General features: G+C 36.2%; 1 protein-coding gene across 1 annotated transcript; it reads right to left on the reverse strand.

Moving 5' to 3' along the window:
• Nucleotides 1-12,917: 12,917 nt before the first annotated feature.
• On the reverse strand, nt 12,918-13,667 carry LOC113315661. The gene is made up of 2 exons (XM_026563922.1): nt 13,364-13,667; nt 12,918-13,321 (listed from the first exon to the last, which is right to left on the reverse strand). The coding sequence occupies exons 1-2, from the start codon at nt 13,665-13,667 to the stop codon at nt 12,918-12,920; spliced, it is 708 nt and encodes a 235-aa protein (XP_026419707.1).
• Between the last annotated feature and the right edge of the window lie 4,265 nt (nt 13,668-17,932).

The following is a 17,932-nucleotide window of genomic DNA, read 5'->3' on the forward strand; positions in this document are numbered from 1 at the left end:
GTTTGAAGGTTTTTGAGAATATCAATTTTGGAGGAAATGTTTCCGGAATTGTGAATATTATTTATTTTCCTATTAAGGGTTTTAATATTTTTATGTATATTACCGAAAACATCAGAATTCCAATGGGCTAGGTCCGAAGAGAGGGAAATTAATTTAGAGGCCAAGTTTTTGGCGCAAAAAAGCTTCAACTACTGATTTGAGAGTCGGGTGTGAAATCCAAAACCGAAGACATCTAAAAGGTTTCTTTAATCTTTTAGTTTCCGGATTTGTATCTAAGAGGATTGGAGTGTGGTCAGACCCCACTCTTGTTAAATGACTTACCTTGATATTTGGGAATAATTGTATCCATTGGTAAGATGTCATAGCTCTATCTATCCTCTCGCAAATATTCGCCTCTCCGCTTCTGTTGTTTGACCATGTGAAGGGGGCACCTTCATAACCTGCGTCTTGGAGTCCCAGAGAGTCCACTATCTATCTTATTAGAGTTTTACTGCTCGAGCTTGTGCTATTACCACCCTGTTTTTCTGTTGGGTCCAAAATTATATTTAAATCGCCAATTAGGGTCCATGGTTTTTGTACTTGACTCGCTAAGCTCTGAATGTGCGACCATTGGATTATTTTTTTCTTCAGCTTCTACTGCGCCATAGATACAGGTTAATTCAAACTCTTTATCATCATAATAGCCTTCAAAGTGACAAACATTAAGCTGCGCTGAAATTAATTTTAACTCTATGTTGTTATGCCAAGCAATTGCTAACCCCTTAGCAATTCCCACGGAAGGGATAATGAACCAATCAAAAAAATTCGATTTTTGTAAAATAAGGTCCATTTTCGCGTAATCCGCTTTAGTTTCTGAAAGAAAAACTATATCTGGTTTGAAAGAACTATACAGATGTTCAAGATGATCTTTAGTTAATGGGGTTCCAATTCCCTGTACATTCCATGAGAGGATCCTCATGGCACAAAACATAAACCAGAGAGAATAAAAAGATATGAGAAAAAGTCTACGGTTCAAAGAACTTAGGAGAAAACCAAAGAAAAGAGTTTGTGGAGACAAAAGAATATAATTTGAATAACCCAGAATCAAAAGAATCCGAACTTTTGTGTAAAAGTACAGGGATCTGAATTCCTAAAAAGTGCCAGTCAAGACTATAAAGAAATAGAGAGGTGGAGATTAAGAAAAAAAAAAAAACAAGTAAATCCACTAACAAGGCACAGAGAAACCCCAAAACACTAACAAAGCACAGAGAAACCCCAAACCTGTATTATAAGGGAAGCCTTAAAATTCAGAGAAACATGATAGTAAATTCAGTCCAAAAAGTGATCCACTACAGGCTAGTATTCAGAGTGCCAGAAAATGTATGAGTCTAAATACAAGCCAGCATAGAACAAAAAAGCTATACCAACTTGTAGATAGATAGGGCAACTAAGATTTCAAGAAAGAAGATCACACAAAGATAACAAGGTGCAGATAAAATCAAATAAACTATAACAGATAATTAGACTAAAGCAGAATGAATTAACTGAACTGAAAAAAACAGGCTAACTAACTATACAAAGACTGCAACAGAAGCAACTGAAAAGCAAACAACTAAACAACAAAATACAGGACTGAAAGACAGAAGACTAAGCAAAAAAACACAAATGAAAAGGAGCTTGTGGGCTCTTATGGCTATATATCCATGGATTCTTAAGTGCTGCTGTTGTGTTGAGATCAATGATCAGGTAGACTATTCATCATTATTTCTGTCTTGGGTGTGTCCATTTGAAGAATCACCATGAAACCACTGATGAGGATACTTCAATAATTGATTCCCATTTCCAGATTCTTCAACTTCTTTGATTACCAATTGTCTTGAAGATGGAGGAGCCAGAGTTAATTCCAGTTCATCAACTCTAGGCCTTTTTGGTACTGGTAATGGATTGTCCCAGTGAAAAAAGCTCTGCATCAAGCTCCAGTTCTGAAAATAAGCTATGTTCATATTGATGTTATGCTGCTGAGAAGAGGAGCCTTCATCCCAAGAGGCAGAAGCAGAGGTGAAAGGATTTCCAGGTTTATCTCTCTTTTGTATAACCTTCCACATATATGCATCTGGCCTAGGACCAACAACAATATGACCATAAACACGAGAACTAGGAACCACTTGCTCCTCATTATTAGCTTCTGAATTGCTTGCCAATTGCCTTAATTCACTCTGATTTTCTTTGTTCTCTTCTAACTGAGAAATGTAATCATTGCAAGTTACCTCAGTTGCAGCTTGCTCCACAGAAGAGTCTGATAGGCTATCCTCAGAGAGTTCCATGTTGTCTTGGACCATCACTGGTTGCATTTGCTCCTGCTGTAGGACTGCTTCTTGTTGCATTGCAAGTAAGAAAACATCTGCATGGGCTTGATTTACCTCTGCTTGGTGCTGAGTTAACTCTGCTTGTAAGCAATTACTCATCTTGTGTCCAATCAGGTTGCAGTACTCACAAAAGTTGCAAGGAAAGTTGTGAAACTTAAAGTAAATTCTGTTAACATATCCCAATTCATTTTCTGCATTGACAGTAAAAACAAGTCTTTGCCTGAACCTAATGCTTGCCCTGACAGTGATAGAGAAGCTCCCATTACTTTCCCTCACTGGATATGAGAAAGATAAAATTTCCCCCATGCAAGCAAGGTATCTTCTGAGGTTCTCACTTGTGACTTGAGCTGGAGATAAATTACTAATGGTTATGAAGAACATTTCCAAAGTTGGGTGCCAGTCTTGCAGATCATCTGTAGCTTCCCATTTCTTGATACAAAATAAATCACCAAATACTCTTCTTGTTGCCAGATTAAGAACTCTCTGCATCTCATAATCATGTTGAAACCTAATTATATAAATTCACTCACTAGCTTTTCTAACAGATAGACCCCCATGAATCTCCCAATGGAACAACAAAACATTTTTGACATCCCAGCAATTTCTCTCTACTGGTTCAGCAAAGGTTCCTATCAGGCAATTTGTCCATAAGAGATGGGTGTTCTGAAATCTAGAAGGAATGATTTCATTGAGATTGAATTGCCTTCCATTACTCAGATTCAGGGATTGTTGAAGATGATTAGTAAGTTCAGAGACATCACCATGCCAGACTGCAAACATGGTGATACACAAGATCACAGCTAAAGCTACAGGGTATTGAAAGAGTATAAGGCTAGTTGAAGAAAGAACTTGGTTTAATAGGTTTCTAAGCAAGAGGGAGATGCATTGTGTGATAAGGAATTTCAACATCTTCTTCAAGAGTATTTATAGCACGGGATCATCAACAATGAAATAGAAAACTAGGGTTTTTGATATAAAACTACAAGTGGTAATCTAAATAGCGTGATGCAGGGGAGAACTTCAGAGAATAAGTGGAGGCATGGGGTTAAAATCATCAAGTGTAAAGAAATTGATGGAGGTTCTAACAGATGTCAAGGATTAATAATAAAATCGATCCAAAAACTTGTTGATTAATCGGTTCTTCAAAGATTTACAAAGATTTGTTTATAAAGATCCAACCTTGTAAGACAAAACAAATGATTACCTGACCGCTTAAGAAGGGATTAGAAGTAACCGTGTGATTTTGGTTGAGCAGAGAGCCAATCTATCCAAAACTTTTGTGCTTCTTGAAAACCCAATATCATCATCTTTTTGCTTTTTTATCTTCTTTGTTTTAATCACCCACCGAGAATAATTTGCTGGGATCTTACTATAATCAACTATCTTCAATTGAGGAACAAGAAACCCTAATTTTACAGTTGAATAGTTGAATAGATCAGAGGAAAAGAACAGGCCTTCCTTTTCTCGATTCTTTAATCTGGATTTCTTTTTCTTCTTTTTCTTCATCTTCGATTGTATCACCCACTAAATTGTCTACCTTTTGAAGAATTTTTAATACTTGATCTCAAATCTTAACAGCAACTAGTGAATCCATGGAAATTTTTACCATCAGAGCCAAAATCGGCTAATTAGCCAAGCATTTTGAAGAAAATTTCAGAGATAGAAAAAACAAACTCGGAAAAAAGCTGGTTTTTTCGTGGAAAAGCGTTAAGGGGTTTTGTTTTTTTTTTCGAACGGCTCAGTTACAATGATCTTTATCCTTGCATTTTTAGGGGCCACTCAAAAGGATTTAGGGGCCAACAATAAAACAAAAAAGGTCATCCAAAGGGAAAATGTAGCCAGCCCTTATCTCGCGTAATTCATAATGGCAAAATTACCCTTATATATTCGGAGGATATGATAACATTTTTATCCTCCGATTGCAATCGGAAGCCAAAATATTACCCAGACTTCCGATTGTAGTCGGTGCAGTATTAGAATGATTTCTGTTTCATTTTTTCCATTTCTTTTTCATTTTTGAGTTGTTAGAGTTATAGAGAAGAAGGTGAAGGAAAAAAGGGAAAACCCATTTTATCACTACAAAAATGGATGGATATGAAGAAGAAGGTGAGAATCATGGCGAAGAACAAAATGTTGAGGGTTCACGACCGTTTAGAGAAGACGATTTGGGGTATATGTTGAATGATCCAAACTTTTGTGGAGAGGAAAACCTAGACGACCCTTTCATGGAAGAAAATGGAGAATCGCCTGATATTGAAGCTAACGATGCATGTAAAACACAGGTATTGTGTTAAGAAACTCAAATACTCGATTTGTATGCGTTTATGTGCTTTTGTAAACAAGAAAAACCGATTATTGCATGCATTGAATGCCATGAACTACCCAGATTCGGTAGATAATTTCTCGAATAAACTTACGAATATAACACACGGAGTACCAAATATGTATATTCGGTAGTTCCAAGATAGTAGTTTACTGCCGAATATGAGAAAAAACCCAAAACTGGATTTCCAAAAAAATCTACATTCGGTAGTTATGTAGAGTTATTTACCTCCGAATGGCCCCAAAAACGAATTCCTCAAAAAATTTCAAAACTCAGTATTCTTATCCTTTACAATCGTTAATAGTTTAACATTATTTGACTGCCGAATATAACAGTGGCCTCAAAATAAAATTTCCGAAAACTTTAAAATCAGATGTTTATCGATTAAAGTTATCTCCCGGTTATTTATATTCGGATGTTTTACTATATATTTTAGATTCCGATTATATCATTTTTTGCACTCAGTAAACTGTGTACATTCATTTGCATGAATCGGGTGCTTTGGGTAACCGATAGGATTCCGAATATAGTATATTCGGCAGTTTGACTTATTTAATAACCTCCGATTATTGTATAATAATTTGTTGCTTTCATATGCAGGCCGTTGAAGAGTTTGTTGATGATTTCTATTTGAGGTCCGACACTTCCCTATACTATGCAAACGATTTGGTATACTCATTACTACTTTTCTTTTTTTTCAAAATTTATATGTTAAATGGTTATGCTTATTAGATTTGTTTTGTTTTATGCACGTTTAGACATTTGGAAGTAAGAAGGAGGCAAAGGAATGGCTTATGAACAAGGCAAAAGATAACATGTGCGTGGTAGTTCAAAATAATCATGTTAGTGACACTCGATTTGAAATGATTTGTGAGCGAGGTGGGACGCGAAAGAGTCACGAGGGAAAGAATAGTAAGTACGTACTGAAGACGAATATGAAATACCGAAGCAATACCAAGAAGATAGGATGCCCATTTAAGATTGTCTTCTATAAGCCCGATGGTATTAAAGGTAAAGAGTATAAAATGTATAAAGTTGATAACGGTTGTCACAACCATGATGATCCATTGGATTTAATTGGACATGTAATGGTTGCCAAGTTAAAACCACATCAAATGCAGACGGTGAGGTCTATGCGGATCCAAAAAGCGAGTGCGATCTTAAGTAAAATAAAGGCGGATGACCCCGACAACTTGTCTTCTTTGTCTACAATTAAGTCGGCCCTAGCTACGATCAAAAGGACTGAATGGGATGGTAGAACGGTCATGCAACAATCGGAGTGGTTAGCGGAGTTGTTCTTCACCTCGCTTCTTAGCCTTGATTTCCTCTTCCTCCTCCTTCGTTGTCACTAACGATGGTTTAATTTTTTTGGGTTGTTTGTTCCTTTTTTGTATTTCTTCTTCCATTGCTACAATTGATGTAGTTGTTCGCTTGCATCTTCGAAGTATGTTGTCGATTGATGATGGACTTGCCATTGAAAAGGTTTTTCATTCTAATTTTTTACTCAATAATAACTGAGAGGGGTTACCCTCCTTATATAGATTAGAGTTCCAACGGCTCTAATTTTTGAAAATATGATCGTTGAAGTTTCTGAAAATATGGCCGTTGAGGTTTCGTATCAATGATGCATCACAATTGGTTGCTAACGATACACGTATTCCCTCCGAACAAGACATTCGGTAGGGAACTTAAATTTTTATCTACCGATTAAGTTGGTATTTCTAAAAACGACTATATTATTCGGAGGATAATTTTTTTTTGTAAAGTCCCGAATGTACAATGGCCCAAAAATCAGAATTTGGGAAAAACTGATACTTTTCAAATTTTGAACTTGAAATAATCGGAAGTTAACTTAGTTACCCGAACTTCCGAATATGGGTTGTCTAACCTTCTATATTGGCCCTTGGAACCACCTAGATCCATGGGATGGTTTGTTTTGAACTTGTAATATTCAGAGGATAATTTTTTTTGTAAAGTTCCGAATGTACGATGGCCCAAAAATCAGAATTTGGGAAAAACTGATACTTTTCAAATTTTGAACTTGAAATAATCGGAAGTTAACTTAGTTACCCGAACTTCCGAATATGGGTTGTCTAACCTTCTATATTGGCCCTTGGAACCACCTAGAGCCATGGGATGGTTTGTTTTGAACTTGTAATATTCGGAGGATAATTTTTTTTGTAAAGTTCTGAATGTACGATGGCCCAAAAATCAGAATTTGGGAAAAACTGATACTTTTCAAACGGAGTAATCGTCATCTCCCCAAACGGCATATGGAAAGTATCGGTCTCAGGATACATTCTCTCCACGAACGCCGACATGGCCACACGATCATGTTCTAATAATGAATTCTCGGCGGCATTAGCTAACCCCGAGTTGGCAACAATTGACTTGAACCTTTCACATTCACCGGATAAAGGCCACGCAAGCATTTTTATTGGTGCGGCGGTAGGTTTGAGTAGACGGACCGCATCTTGATGATCCTATTAAAGTACATAAAAATCCTTAATACAAATATTACGATATAACACATAGACAATACATTAATAAAAAATAGTAATTTTATTACCTCGGTTTCGTATATTTCTCTGGCCCATGAGTCTTTGTATCCAAATAGCAATTTTCCTCCATCCGCCGGTAGCCCAAGGATTGTGCATGCTGGAATACCCTTCTTCTTCAAGTGCTGAGGGACAAGATGTGATGCTTTCTTAGAAATATCCTTATTTACACCATTTTTTCCTTTTTTGGCTTTTTGGGTACCACTTGGTTGTCCTTCTTCTTCTACTCTTGGCACTGGATCAACTGGTTCAATTTCATGGTGGGGTGTAACTTGTGGAGCAGTTGGTTCTGCACTTTGTTTAGCGGCTTGTTCAACACTCGGTTGCACCCCTTGTTCACTGCCTTGTTGTTCTACACTTTGTTCAGCACTTGGTTGCACTCCTTGTTGACTGATTTGTTCTTGTAAGCTTTGTTGAGCACTTGAATTATCTTTGGCACTCCTTTCCCTCCTAGCACTAGCTTTCACTTTATTCCTCCTTTCTCGACTTTGTCTAAACAACAAAGAAAGGAAGAATATTTACAAACTATACAATTGGAAGACAAAGTATGGAAATATAACCCGAATGTACACATTCGGACGTAAAAAGAAACATATTGTTCCCGAATACAAAACAATCGAAAGCTAACTAAACATATTTACAATCGAATATGCATCAATTGGAGTTCAGAAGCTCTAAATTTTTCATCCTACACAATCGGAAGCAAAAGTACAAAACTATAACCCGAATAAACAAATTCGGAAGTAAGAAGACACATATTTTTCCCGAATGAAAAACAATCGGAATATAACTAAACATGTTTACAATCGAATATTCATCAACTGGAGTTCAGAAACTCTAAAATTTTATCCTACACAATCGGAGGTATAAAACATTATATTGTCTTCCGAATAAATACTGGACCCAAAATGGGATTTTTCCTATATCAGAAATTTTGAGATTTTTTCAATATATATATATATATATATATTCGGTAGTGAGTGTACTTCCGAATACTGTGTGTCTACTTAAATATATTCGGGAGCCAAAAAAATCATTAAACTACCTATTATTACCAATTTGTATCCAGGAAGATATGGCCAACAGTATTCGGCCGATAACCATCAAATATTTCTCCCGAATACTGTCGATGTTCTTGAGAAATGAAGAACACGACTATATTCGGAAGTAAATAAGCATGAATATCGCCCGAATCTGGATAAATAACCGAAAACCCTAGAATTTTTTTTTCTCGATTCGTCGAATTAAAGCGAAATAAACCCCAAAAATGATAGATTCTTACCTAATTGGGGCCATTTGAAGTTGACGAAGTGTTTGACTATCGGAATCGCCACCACCGACTACATCGACGGGTACTTCTTCTTCGCGTTCTTCGCGTTCTTCTTCATTTGCAGCAAGAATTTCTTTATTTCTTGCTAAAATCCCAATCTTTGGATCGATACCCCGAGCAACATTTTTGGTTCTAGGTCTGTGGGTTTCATTTCCCTTATCCATTGTTTTATAAACGAATCGACGATGTTTTGATTTTACGATTCGCGACGATGTTTCGGTTGAACACAAGAACGAGGGAATTTTTTTTTTCTTCCACAATCGGAAGATAATATGAAACTGGAAGAAGAAGAGTTGAAATGAGTAGAATTTTTTTTGATTTGGTTTTTATACAGTTTTACCAGAAGGGCATTTATGTAACTTCCATATCATATAGGGTACCCCTTAACTAGAGTCTTTGGCTGTGTATAAATTGATGGTCCCTAAATCCTTTCGGATGACCCCTGAAAGCGCGAGTATCTTTATTGTTTGGTTTCAGGATTGGTTTGACTACATTTTAGGCTTTTAGCCAACAATCCATCACAAACAACAAACAAAGATCAGCATAACAGATGCTGTCATGCTGACGTTAGAAGACAAGACTACGGACCACGGAGGAACTCACGTTTTGAAACCAATTATAAACCGTGACCGTGACTAACCCACGCTATCAAAAGTCATAAGCTATCAATTTGGCTTTTCATATATACAATACAAAAATAACGATTTTGAATCTTTGATAACTCGATCTTCTAAGATACGAACTAGGATTCAGGCTCGAGTGCCAATTACTGTGAACTAACGGATGGCTCATACAAAGTTGTAATAAGTTTGAAGAGTCATTTAGAAAAACAAAAGGAGAAAAATCAATAAAGGATACACAAAATTAGTTAAAAAGACCAAAATCAACAATTTTTGGGTGAAATGGGCAGTTAGATTTTAATACTGTTTAAATGGACAAAAATGTAAAAATAGGCAGGATTTAATCAGTTTTATCATGCCCATTTTCAAATATTTTTTCTTATTTTTAATTTACACAGGATGTATCTAGTTTCATCCTTCCTATTTTTTAAATTTAAGCTAGGATGAAACCTTATTATTTTTTTTTTGACCATTTCATCCAAATTATTTTTTACTCGTCCATTTGAACCGTGATTTAAAAATATTTGGACAAATGATTTATTTTCCGTAAGGATAAAAGAAAGTGGGTCAAAGAAGAAGACATTCTTGATGACCCCTTTAAACATGTGGCTTTTCTTAATCCTATAGACAAAAAGACATGACTATAATGAAATTAATTAATGTTCTTATATCTAAAGGAAACAAGTAAGTAGGTTGTTAAGGAAAAGCCAAGAATTACATTTATTAGGATTACAGATCGGTATTATATTGTGGGCATGATCTGATAAAGAATCAGAGAACATCCATGTAGACGACAATGGATGATGAATTAACAAATAATTTAGAGATGTATGAATGGAATCGATGAGATAATGGCATGCATGTTCGAATGGAACAAGATAGTGAGGTACAATTTAGGGACAATGGAAACAATTGCACATGCAGATATGCTTATAGATGCTTGCTCTATCTCTCTATCATGCAAATGCTAGTTTCCTTCTATGAGAGAGAGATTTATTACATGATGGGTCAAAGGACACATACACCCTTGTAAACTGGATTCATACGGCATGGATGACGATTTTTCTAACATTAGGAAGTTCAAACACAAAATTGGTTAAAAAGATCAAAATCAATAATTCCTGGGTGAAATGGACAGTTAAATTTTGATACTGTTTAAATGGACAAAAATGTAAAAATAGGCAGGATGTAATCAGTTTTATCGTGCCCATTTTCAAATATTTTTTCTTATTTATAATTTACACAGGATGTATCCCGTTTCATCCTTGCTATTTTTTAAATTTAAACTAGGTTGAAACCAATTTCATCCTTACGAATTTTTTTTTTGGCCATTTCACCCAAATTATTTTTTCTCGTCCATTTGAACCGTGATTTAAAAATATTTGGACAAATGACCCATTTTCCGAAGTTCAAATGACCGAAGGAGATGAATTTGGTTTAAGTACTCAAAATAAGATAGAAGGAGGGAAGACATTGATAGCGCATTTGGGTACCGGAAATAGAAGTGGTTTTGTTTTTCGAGAAACGGAAGTAAGAAGCAAACACACTTTACTATACAAAAAGTCGACTGCTTTTGTATCCAAATATGTATTTTGTTTTTGTTTTTTTAACTTTTAAAAATTAAAAAACTATTTGTGTATCCATAAGCCCTACAAACAAACACACCTCCCCATCAACTTATTCTATGAAATGAGCCATGCATCCCTCCTCAATTGGACTTTGCCGTCCATCGTCCTTGGCATTCACATTTTACTCATTTCTTTCTCTCATCAAAGAAGAAGAGTGCTGTGCATGAGTTCTCTAATGATAGTCTTGAATAATGTGTAATATATAATCGTAGTTAGACTTGTTTTATGTATCCGCCCACATCTCTTTCATCAAGATCTTTCGCACATGCTGCGGCACAGTGGAAAAACAAATGGATTTTGAGCTTCAGATGCACAATAACCAATCAGAAGGGTCCAAGGTGGATAAAATCATGAATCTCAGTCTTTGCTTGCTGTAGAATAAGAAGGGTACAAAGTGGATATATATAATCATGAATCTTAATCTTTGCTTGCTATCGAGGTCATTCAATAAAATAGCTACTACACGATGGGCAAATTGCTGTTCAAGGGATCAAATGAGTCTTCTATCGGAGTCAAAACGTGAACACCCGTAGAGATGGTGATACTCTTTCCATTCATAAAAGTTGAGTTATTCTTTTTAATACTCCCTACGTTCCTTTTTAATAGGTTGGTTTTATTTTTAAAGAAATTTAAAGAAATTAAGAGAACTAATCATCTGAAAATGGTCCTCATGACACTTGTCAATAAAATAAGTGAAGTGAAATGGTCCCCATGACACTTGTTAGTAAAAAAAGTAAAATGTAATGGTTCACATGACACTTGTCATCAAAAGAAGTTAAGAGAAAGTGGTCCCAGAAAATTAAAATAACATTTGACTTTCCCAATTAGGAAACCAGCCTATTTTTTTGAAACATTTATTTATAAAAACCAGCCTATTAAAAATGAACGGAGGGAGTTTTTGTTGTTATAAAAATTGGTCCTATAAATTTGTTATTAATAAATAGTACTTTTTCCGGTCCTCGACAGATGACATATGTCGTTAGACGAGAAGATATTTCTAAAATTATCATCTTAGTCGATTATTGTCAGTATAAGAAAATATGTATCATTTGATAGACATGTTTATATTCGTTAAGTATGTGTTTTGAAATGTTTTTTTAATTGTATTAAGCTTATGAATATTCGTGGTAAAGTTTGAAAGATATATTATTCCTAAATTTTAGGAACTATTATCCATATAAGAGTATATAATTGTTAAAAAAAAAGCATAAAAATCTCCTTTACTCTTCTTGCTTTAAGAGATGTGCCAACTTGGACTAAGTCACGTATTGCGGGACGAATAGAGTATTAAAATTTTACTCTAAGAAATTTAAAGAATCTGGTAATCATGTTTAAACTTGTTGCATAGGTCTTTTAAAATTATTTCTAAAAGTATATCAATTACAAATATCCGTCTTTGAGTTTGTGAGATATGTCGATTCGAAATCTTAACATAAAAGAGTAGATAAGGAAAAAAATCTGAAAAATAATTCTCTCTCCTCTTTGCCTTGAGAATTGTGCAAACTTACAATCTTTACAAGCCTCAAACAGTAATATAGATATTTGATGCGTCACCTGACGTCAGCTGGAAATTTCTCAGATGCAAAGCAGTGTTCATCCCACCAAAACAATCATCAACAACTCTTTGTTCTTGAATTTTTTCACTCAATAAGCTACCATTATCAGCAGTTTTTACAACTATCTTTCTTGTTATAGTACCAGAAACAATTTTAGAAGCGAGAAAGAGTGCAATTATATCCTTTTAAACCATCATACCGATAAATACAATACTAGTTTGTCTGCCATAATTACAAAGCAAGAAACATAGACACTTTTTCAAAATAAGAACCTAAACATCAACCCTACTAATAACATTCAAACCTCAGACCAAATCCATCTTGTCACCACCATCATAACACATTTTCAACACCATCACAGGATCACAGAAATAACATTACCAAGAACAACAAAAGAGAGAATCACTATAAAACAAGACTTACCATTACCCATCAGAAATTTAAGAGAACTGGAAGTAAGCATCGAGAAAGCCATTGTGTTAAAACCTTGCTTATCATCTTCAGACTTTTTTCAAACCCTGAAAATTTGGTTGCATTCGACGCTTCTAAAGAGGACCTTAGTAGTCCTCATCATCATAACTCCAATCCTCATCCTCTTCATACCTCTCGCTGCAGCTGCTTCCAGACGATGCATGAGAAGTATCACTCTCTCCAGATGACGACTCATCCTCATCATTGCTCTCATCCTCTTCACTTTCTCTGGAGACATCGAGAAGATCATCATCAGTTGCACTGGAATCATCAACATGAGCATCTCTGGGTTCAATCCTCACTAGTGGTTGTCTTTCAACTTTGGGCTCACCTTCCTGCATGGTTCTTGCAAAAATCTTTGGATTTGCTCTTTCAAACTCGAACCGCCTTCGCAACCTCCATTCTTCATACCTCTCCATTCTTCGTCTGTCCTCAACAGCATCAGATCCTTCATCACTGGTGTTTATCTCCTCTAAATGATATCCATACCCTGTATCAAAACTTGCTTATGAATCGCTCTCAGTTGCACTACCATATCTTGGTCCTTTCTGATTTCTCTCTGACCTTTCTTCCATCTTTCTATCTGATCTCTCAAAATGCTTCGGCAACCAAGCAACATATAACGATTCTGTCTCTTCCTCTTCCGTCTTCTTCTTTTCATCCTCCTCTCTCTGACGATCAACAATCTCAATGGCACGTCTATTTATCTCCCCATGAACCTCATCTCTCAACCCTTGTAATTCTTCCATCTCTAAGGAAAATGCAAGGTTTTTGGCTTGATTGTATTGATCTGAGTCGACTGGATTTTCCGGAATGGAGGTACCGGAACTTGCCATTTTCTATCAAAACCTCTCTTAATCTTCCTCTTTCGAGTAAATTTGTTAACGGTTATGTTAACCTCACCCAAAACCTCCTCTTTAAAGGAAAATTTTCTTTCATTAACTGCCATTTATGGCTCTTAGTTAACCGTCATGTTGTTTTGTTCTCTACGCCCATTCAAAGTCATGCGTACCCCCTTCACTCTAATAAACATCATTACCCTATTGAGACCTATTTTCAACACCTAATCCTCATTACTACCATTACTCCCTTTGGAACTGCTATTAAGGGAGGCTTTGGTAGGTCATCGAACTTTGGAATTTCTTTTTGGGGTCTCATTGAAATTTTATGTTTTATGCAGACTAGAAGAACGCAGCACCAGTGGAGAGGCACCATTGCAGTTTGGGGCATGTCAGGCAGATGCGTTACTAGCTCAACTATTAAGCCAAATCACTCAATGAACCCTCTAGAACCACCTCAAAACCTTTCAACCCAACAAAAATTTTCCCTCCATTTTTCTACCATTATTGCATTTGGATGTTTGTATCATCATACAAACGTCATCCCAAGAGAAGACAAACCTGATAAATATCCAACAACCTCAAACTACGTCATGCTCCCCCAACAATGTATTATTGGATCTGTCCATATGTGGTCTTCTTTCCACAATACTCATGTGAATACTTCAACTCAATTACTTCCCATAAAGCAAGGATACGAAAGTGACATTCTATATGTTAACAATCCTCTCCAAAGCAAGTCTTGTAGTACAACTACAACTACATTACACAAATTTTCTCCTGAAAGTTTTTAAGTTCATAGTCAACAATTTTCTCATTCCTTTTTTAAGGTTCAAACTCATACACAAACGAACCTCTTCCGTGTCTCCTTCATTCATATTGTCTGTTATCAATATCAGAACAGTAGCAACAAAAGATTCTTTTCTCTTCAGCTGCATTTTATATTAGTTACTTGGAAAAATGATGTCCATCATCCCATTTTCATATATATCCATCTATCCTTAATGATGGAATACCCACAAACCTCTGAAGATACTCAAATCCTAAACCAAGAAATTCAAACCCTTTCTATACAGATGTCTGAGAAACTAACCTTACCATCTTCACTTGCTAAACCAGTTTTCATTGACAAAAAAAGTAGTGCTTGCTGAAGCTGATACCAATTGGAAATGGTGTGTGGCGGGATATGTTTGATGTGAGACTTTGATCCCAACTTCTTCAATCAGGTTCTACATCTGTAATAACTGGCCTTTAGCTCAACACCCAACTATAACTACCTTCAATGGTCAACGAAACAAAGTTCTCATCCGTTACTTATCCGAAGAGGATTTTAATAGGATCAATTCTCAAAAACCTTGGTTTGTCTGCGGTTATCTAATGGTTCTAAGAGTTGTTCCAGTAGAAGGTTGGCCTCCAAATCATCAACTCACCTTTGATGATGAAATCATGTGGTTCATCTTATGCAACATTCCGAATGAATGCACAAAATTTGAGGATCTTCAAAAACTAACTCTCAGTATGGGAGAACTACTTGAAGCTCAAAATCCTTTTGGAAAACATCCTCTCAGGAATAATGTCAAAGTTTGCATTCGAATCCAAGTACAACAAGCTTTACCAACATGCATTCCTCTATTCACAAGTGGTAGAAGGGAACCTTTTCTGATTGAATGCAGACATATCAAAGTTCCTAGGTATTTCTGCACCTCATGTCGCATTCTGGATCACAAAGATCGTAATTGCCCTACTTGGCAATTAAAGCAAAAAAGATCAAAGAGCTTGATGCGTCTTGCAATAATTTACACTCTCCCAACTGTCTCAAAGTTAATGATGCCTCCTACAACCAAGCAAGTAGTTCCATCAGCTGCTGCCATCATCGATACTGTTATGCAACAATCTGAGGTTATACCAGAAACACAAATTGAACCTACGGCTATTGAAGTGTGCAATAAAGGAAAAGCTGAAGCTATTGATCAAAGAATGGAAAACTCTTTTCAAAAGAGCTTATCTAATACTTTCCAAGTGGGCTCGTTTATCAATAGATCCACTACTATGAAGATCTTTGATGTTGGTCCAGTTCAAAAGCATTTGACTCAGTTGGAAAATGGTTTTCCTATCGTGCTGAAACAAGTCACTACTCAAAATGTTACAGTCGCTGCCTCTATCTCTGGATCAGAGTCAACTCCGAGTGGTCCTATCCGTACCTTTAACTCCTCAAGAAGATTCAAAACTGCTTCTCTGCCAAATACCAGTCCAATCATCACTAGAGGAACATCTAATACTGCTGAACAAGATGCTCTAGCAAACCTCAAAAAGAAGATTAACCCCAGAGCTGATTTACGAAAATGAACAAGAGCTAACTCAAGTGTGGCTAGTATAGTGGTAATCCTTGAAGAACAAACTTCTATTGAACCTGATTATTCTCAACTCTGTCCTCCAATCACCAAATTGGGAGAACTACCAGCTATTGACCTCTCTACTTGCTCGTTCAATACCCAACCAGTGTTTAACTCTTTTGGTAGCTACAATGTACCTGCTGACAATTATCCAAGCAACAATGGTGTCTGCAATAATTCTCCTCTCAATGCTGCTATTTCTAGTCTCGATTCCTCCCAATTTGACTCTAAAATTGGTGACGGTACCAATGCTTCTATTGGTGGCGGATCTGACTCTACCGCTTAGGTAAATCAAACCCTTCCATCTCCTCTAACTGACACTGCTCATAATACCATAAACCTTTTTCCTGTCAATAATATCAACATGATTGCTTGGGACCTTGGGGGCTTTGGTAAAAAATCTGCTAATAAGGAGCTTAGTCTTCTGTGTAAGAATGTCAACCCAGATATTATTTTCCTCTCTGAGACCAAAATGAACAAAGACATGGCAGCTAGGAAACTGAGAAATATGGGATTTCCCTGTACCTTTAATGTCCCAAGTGTTGGGAGAAGTGGTGGTCTTGCCCTTGCTTGAAAAAGGAAGTGCACCTCAACATTATTTCCTCCAGTCTTAGGGGCATCTATGTTACTACTACTGATATAATCCATTCTAAGACTTGTCATATTCATTTCATGTATGGTGAAGCTAACAGTAGTCTAAGACAAGCCTTTTGGGAACAACAATGTCAACAGACAAATGTCCCTTTAGATGAACCTGTTTTCTTTATATGAGATTTTAATGCTCTCTTGAGTACTGAAGATAAAAATGGTGGCCTAGAAGTAGATGACCCTGATTTTGAAAATCTTAGAAAATTTTGTTCTGTCTTTAATCTCCATGATCCTGGTTTTTCTAGACCAAGGTTCACTTGGTCTAATATGCAACAAGGTCTTGATTTGATTCTTGAAATATTAGATAGATGTATATTAATCAAACAACTGAGGATCTTTTTCCTAAACTTTGTGTCAATAACCTTCCTAGGGATTCTTCTGACCATTGTCCCATGCATATAGGTTTTCACTATGAGGATATTAGTATGCCTAGACCCTTTCATTTTATGGCCATGTGGATAGAGGATCCTACTTGTAGAGATATTATAACTAATGCTTAGTCTGTTAATATGGTAGGTTCCCCTGCCTACAAACTTAAAGCTAAGATCTTAAGCACCAAGAAAGGCCTAAGAGATTGGAATAAGTCTTCTTTTGGTAATATTCAGACTAATATATCTACCATTAGAAAAGAATTAGCTGACCTTCAAACTCTCAATCCTACTGATACTAGTAATACTTCCAGACTGAAAGCCAGGTTGGAATACCTGTACAACCTGGAGGAGTTATATTGGAAGGACAAATCTAGAGAAGTCTGGCTCTTGAAAGGTGACAGAATTCACCATATTTTCACAAAATAACTCTCTTTAGAAGAAAAATAAATGCTATTAGCTGGATAAAGAACTCCTTGAATACTATTCTAACTGATAGAGATATTATTGGAGATTCTTTCATAGATTATTTCAAAAATCTCTATTCCACCCATCCTCAGCAATTTCAAGATGAAATTCTTGCTGATATTCCTGTTAAATTCTCTGAAGAAGATAATGCATCCCTAAACTTACCTCTGACTCCAGAGGAAATTAAGAATGTTGTCTTCCAAATGGGGGGAAAAAGGCTCCTGGTCCTGATGGTTTTACAGGCCTTTTTTATCAAAAGCATTGGGACATTGTGGGGGAAGCTGTTGTTGATATGACTTAAACCTGCTTTAGAACTGGTAACATTGCCAACGTGTTTAATCATACTAACATAGCTCTCATCCCAAAAGTCCCTCTTACTGAATTG

Source organism: Papaver somniferum, chromosome 10 (genome assembly GCF_003573695.1).
Source record: "Papaver somniferum cultivar HN1 chromosome 10, ASM357369v1, whole genome shotgun sequence".
Classification (NCBI taxonomy): Eukaryota; Viridiplantae; Streptophyta; class Magnoliopsida; order Ranunculales; family Papaveraceae; genus Papaver; species Papaver somniferum.

Excerpts from the sequence above, each read along its gene's own strand:
- LOC113315661 (XM_026563922.1), bottom strand. The coding sequence starts at position 13,667 with ATGGCAAGTTCCGGTACCTCCATTCCGGAAAATCCAGTCGACTCAGAT. Across the intron at positions 13,322-13,363 it reads TCAGAAAGGACCAAGATATG|GGTATGGATATCATTTAGAG; the intron begins GTAGTGCAACTG and ends GTTTTGATACAG.